We start from the raw sequence: 2938 nt of genomic DNA, 5'->3' as shown, positions 1-2938 counted from the left end.
ACATGTCTTTAATTCCACAAAACACAAATACCCAGTCAGCAGATGCCATCAACATCAGTCAGAAAACTTAGGTTTGATCTAGATGAAAGTGTAGGATGACTGTGCAAACTATAGGTGCTTTTAAGAAATTATGAGTTCTTTAAATGCAGTTCATAAAGACTTGGCTGAAGCAAAGTAAAAACAGGTGGGTTTTAGGTTTACATAAAACCTAAACGAGCCCAAACTTAATTAAACCTAAACCTAATTATCCTGACAGCTGGTGGGTGTAAATATGAAACAAATACACAATAAACGTCTCTAATAATGACTCAGAAGCCCCAAGTTGACTTGAAGCTGTGTTGACTAAAAATAAACTTTCTTCTAACTTTTTAAAATTAGACGAGATACGGAACAAACATATAATTTAGCACCAATGACACGAGAAAAAAACTTCAAACGCTTCAGTGTATGTTTGCAGCATTTATCTGACCACACCCTCACAAATGCATAGATCTGCTTATGGATCGCGTGTATAGAGACCAATTTCTCATTATTTAATTCTAATGATAATTAGTGAGCTTTTTGATGTTTACCTGGAGCCGTTACTCATAAGCACAGAAATGTTGGTTATACACAAAGACAAGAAAAAAAAAGCCCTGCCAGCTGACTGGTATACGGGACCTTTAATGCAGCTGCAGCTCTTCATTCAGATGCTGAGCGGAGCAGCGGATCGCCAGAGGAGGGACGTTTCTTTAGGGAAACCAGAGCCCAGCTCTTTTATAATCGCGTTCCCGAAACCCACGTTGATGTAGGCTGCCGGATTTTCCCATTACGTGTAGCATTTAGGTGGGGTTGTGCCGTCCGTCATGCAACTGAGCGAACTGCTGCAATAAAAGCGTCCTGGACGATCGGAGCTCAGCATCAGCATCACATTGTATGAAATGCGTCACCGTGATCCAGTGTTACCATTTATCGACTCTCCGCTCACGGACTGTTCCCCGTACTGATCATTTCGCCAGGTAAGAATTAAGCATTCAGTTTTGCCTAGAATGTAGTTAAGCCTCGAGGCTCGGCGTGAGGCAAGCGCGGACATGATCCTCTGCGTAAAACTGCCTTTCTTACCCTAAAATGCTGCTGCGTGGAGTGCGGGAAGGGATGGCTTTTGTTAAGCTGATTCTAGTAGGCCTACACATTACAATAGATGTTGTATTGTCCCGACTTCAAACCAATTGTACATTCATATAAACGTATGTTTTATAAATAATTTCCAGCATGTGCTCTCGCCAATTATGGGTAATCGGGTTTTATGTTACTGATTTATGATGTGATCGGCGCACACTTTCCGTGTTAATTGTTCAGAGGTGTTATCGATGGTGTCTGAGGTTGGTGGGCGTGTTTCCGATCAGTCTGATAGGCAGCCTCCTCCGCCGTCGCTGCTCAATGGGCGCCTCTCATGTGTCCTCTCTCCGGTACAGGTAACCACATGCGCGGGCCGGTGTCGCCGCGCTGAGCTCGGAGAGCACGAAGGGTACTGGTGTCAGAGAGACAAGAGTGGCCGGTGAAGGTGGACCGGATGCCAGCCAGAACCGCTGAGGCCTCCGGACTGTCGGTGCCCCCGCACCGCTGTCACGGGTCTCACGCGGCCAACAACGGCACCTGTGCGGAGCAGCTCAGCCTTTTCCCGCCGTTCTCCTCCACCCTTGCCCTCCTCGTGCTGGTGGCGGTGCTCGTGGGAATCGTCCTCGTTTCCCTGGCGACTTTCCACTTCCACAAGAGGAAGCTCCGGAACCGGAAGATCCAGCGCGCGCAGGAGGAATACGAGCGCGATAGTCGCAACCGCGCGCGCGGCGGAGCGACCGGGGAGCCCGCGAGGCCGTGCGTCATTGTCCGGCCCGCGCGATGCGAGGTGAAGCTCTCGTGCCAGAGCACGGAGAACGGGGATGTCCCCGGAGCGGAGGAGGACAAACGGGCGCTGCAGGAGACGGTTCCTCTTGACTGTTAACTCGGTGCAACTTCAGGGAACGAGACTGTGGAATAAACAGGAAAAGCAATAAGGCACAAAGAACTCCCACTCCCATCTCTGCTGCTTGTAGATGAATTAGAAAACGTAGGAAAAAAATGCAGAATACTGAGCAGAACATTAGGCGTAGAGGTAACATTAGCGGCACATAGGTTAGCTGTGTATTTAGCCAACTCCTTATGGGACTGTATAAAGTATTTGCCTGCTTTGACTTTTGGACCTCTTCCTCTTCCCGAGCCTAAAACGCTGTTTAAACATCCAAGATGTTTAAACATTAAATCCTCCCCGGGATGTGACACACCGTTATGTTCAATTATTGATAGCTGGTGACACAACACAGTCCTTAATGCTCTGATCTTCCTTGGCATGTCCTCTGACACACTACCAGTATGTAGTTAGACTATAGTGGATGTTGTGGTGCTGTTAGGCAGCGCAAAGCTGCACATATGCTATACAAATGGCTTATTTGTTTGCGTAGTATTTTTTCCTTCAATTAAGTGACTTAGCATATTTGCATTACGTACTGTCCTCCAATGTCTATTAGACATTTGTAGGTAGCTCTAGTTAGAATAACAGGATACCGAGACTTTTTGCTGTAGTTATGCACATTTCTTCTTTAATGTGTCAGATAGTCGGTTTTAGCACTAATATAGCCTTTTCAACTTTGAGTATTTGTATTGTATTCTCTGACATGTGATTTGAACAGAAAGCTTCAGTTCAACCCGCTTTTCCTTTTTTGTTCCTTCCTATCGTATCATAGTGGACCTAATAATAGAAATTCAGTGTCAGTAACTACATGGATTCACTGTAAATGTATGCCATCATGAGAGCTGGAATGTTTTACAGTAACATCGACATTATGGAGTTCATATAATCTGCCTTATCAAAGAAAATATGTAATATTCAAAGTTTATAAATAAATACATTATGTTAATCCTT

At 45.4% G+C, this 2938-nt stretch overlaps 1 protein-coding gene across 1 annotated transcript; it reads left to right on the top strand.

The window, feature by feature from the left end:
* The first annotated feature begins 635 nt into the window (after positions 1-635).
* Positions 636-2938, top strand: LOC114869955 (uncharacterized protein C11orf87 homolog). The gene is made up of 2 exons (XM_029174510.3): positions 636-998; positions 1455-2938. Exon 2 carries the CDS (start codon positions 1553-1555, stop codon positions 1979-1981), a length of 429 nt encoding a protein of 142 aa, XP_029030343.1. The 5' UTR covers positions 636-998; positions 1455-1552; the 3' UTR covers positions 1982-2938.

This window comes from Betta splendens, chromosome 14, assembly GCF_900634795.4.
Source record: "Betta splendens chromosome 14, fBetSpl5.4, whole genome shotgun sequence".
Taxonomy (NCBI): Eukaryota; Metazoa; Chordata; class Actinopteri; order Anabantiformes; family Osphronemidae; genus Betta; species Betta splendens.
This window is presented reverse-complemented; position numbering and strand designations above follow the sequence as displayed.

Excerpts from the sequence above, each read along its gene's own strand:
- LOC114869955 (XM_029174510.3), top strand. The coding sequence starts at position 1,553 with ATGCCAGCCAGAACCGCTGAGGCCTCCGGACTGTCGGTGCCCCCGCAC.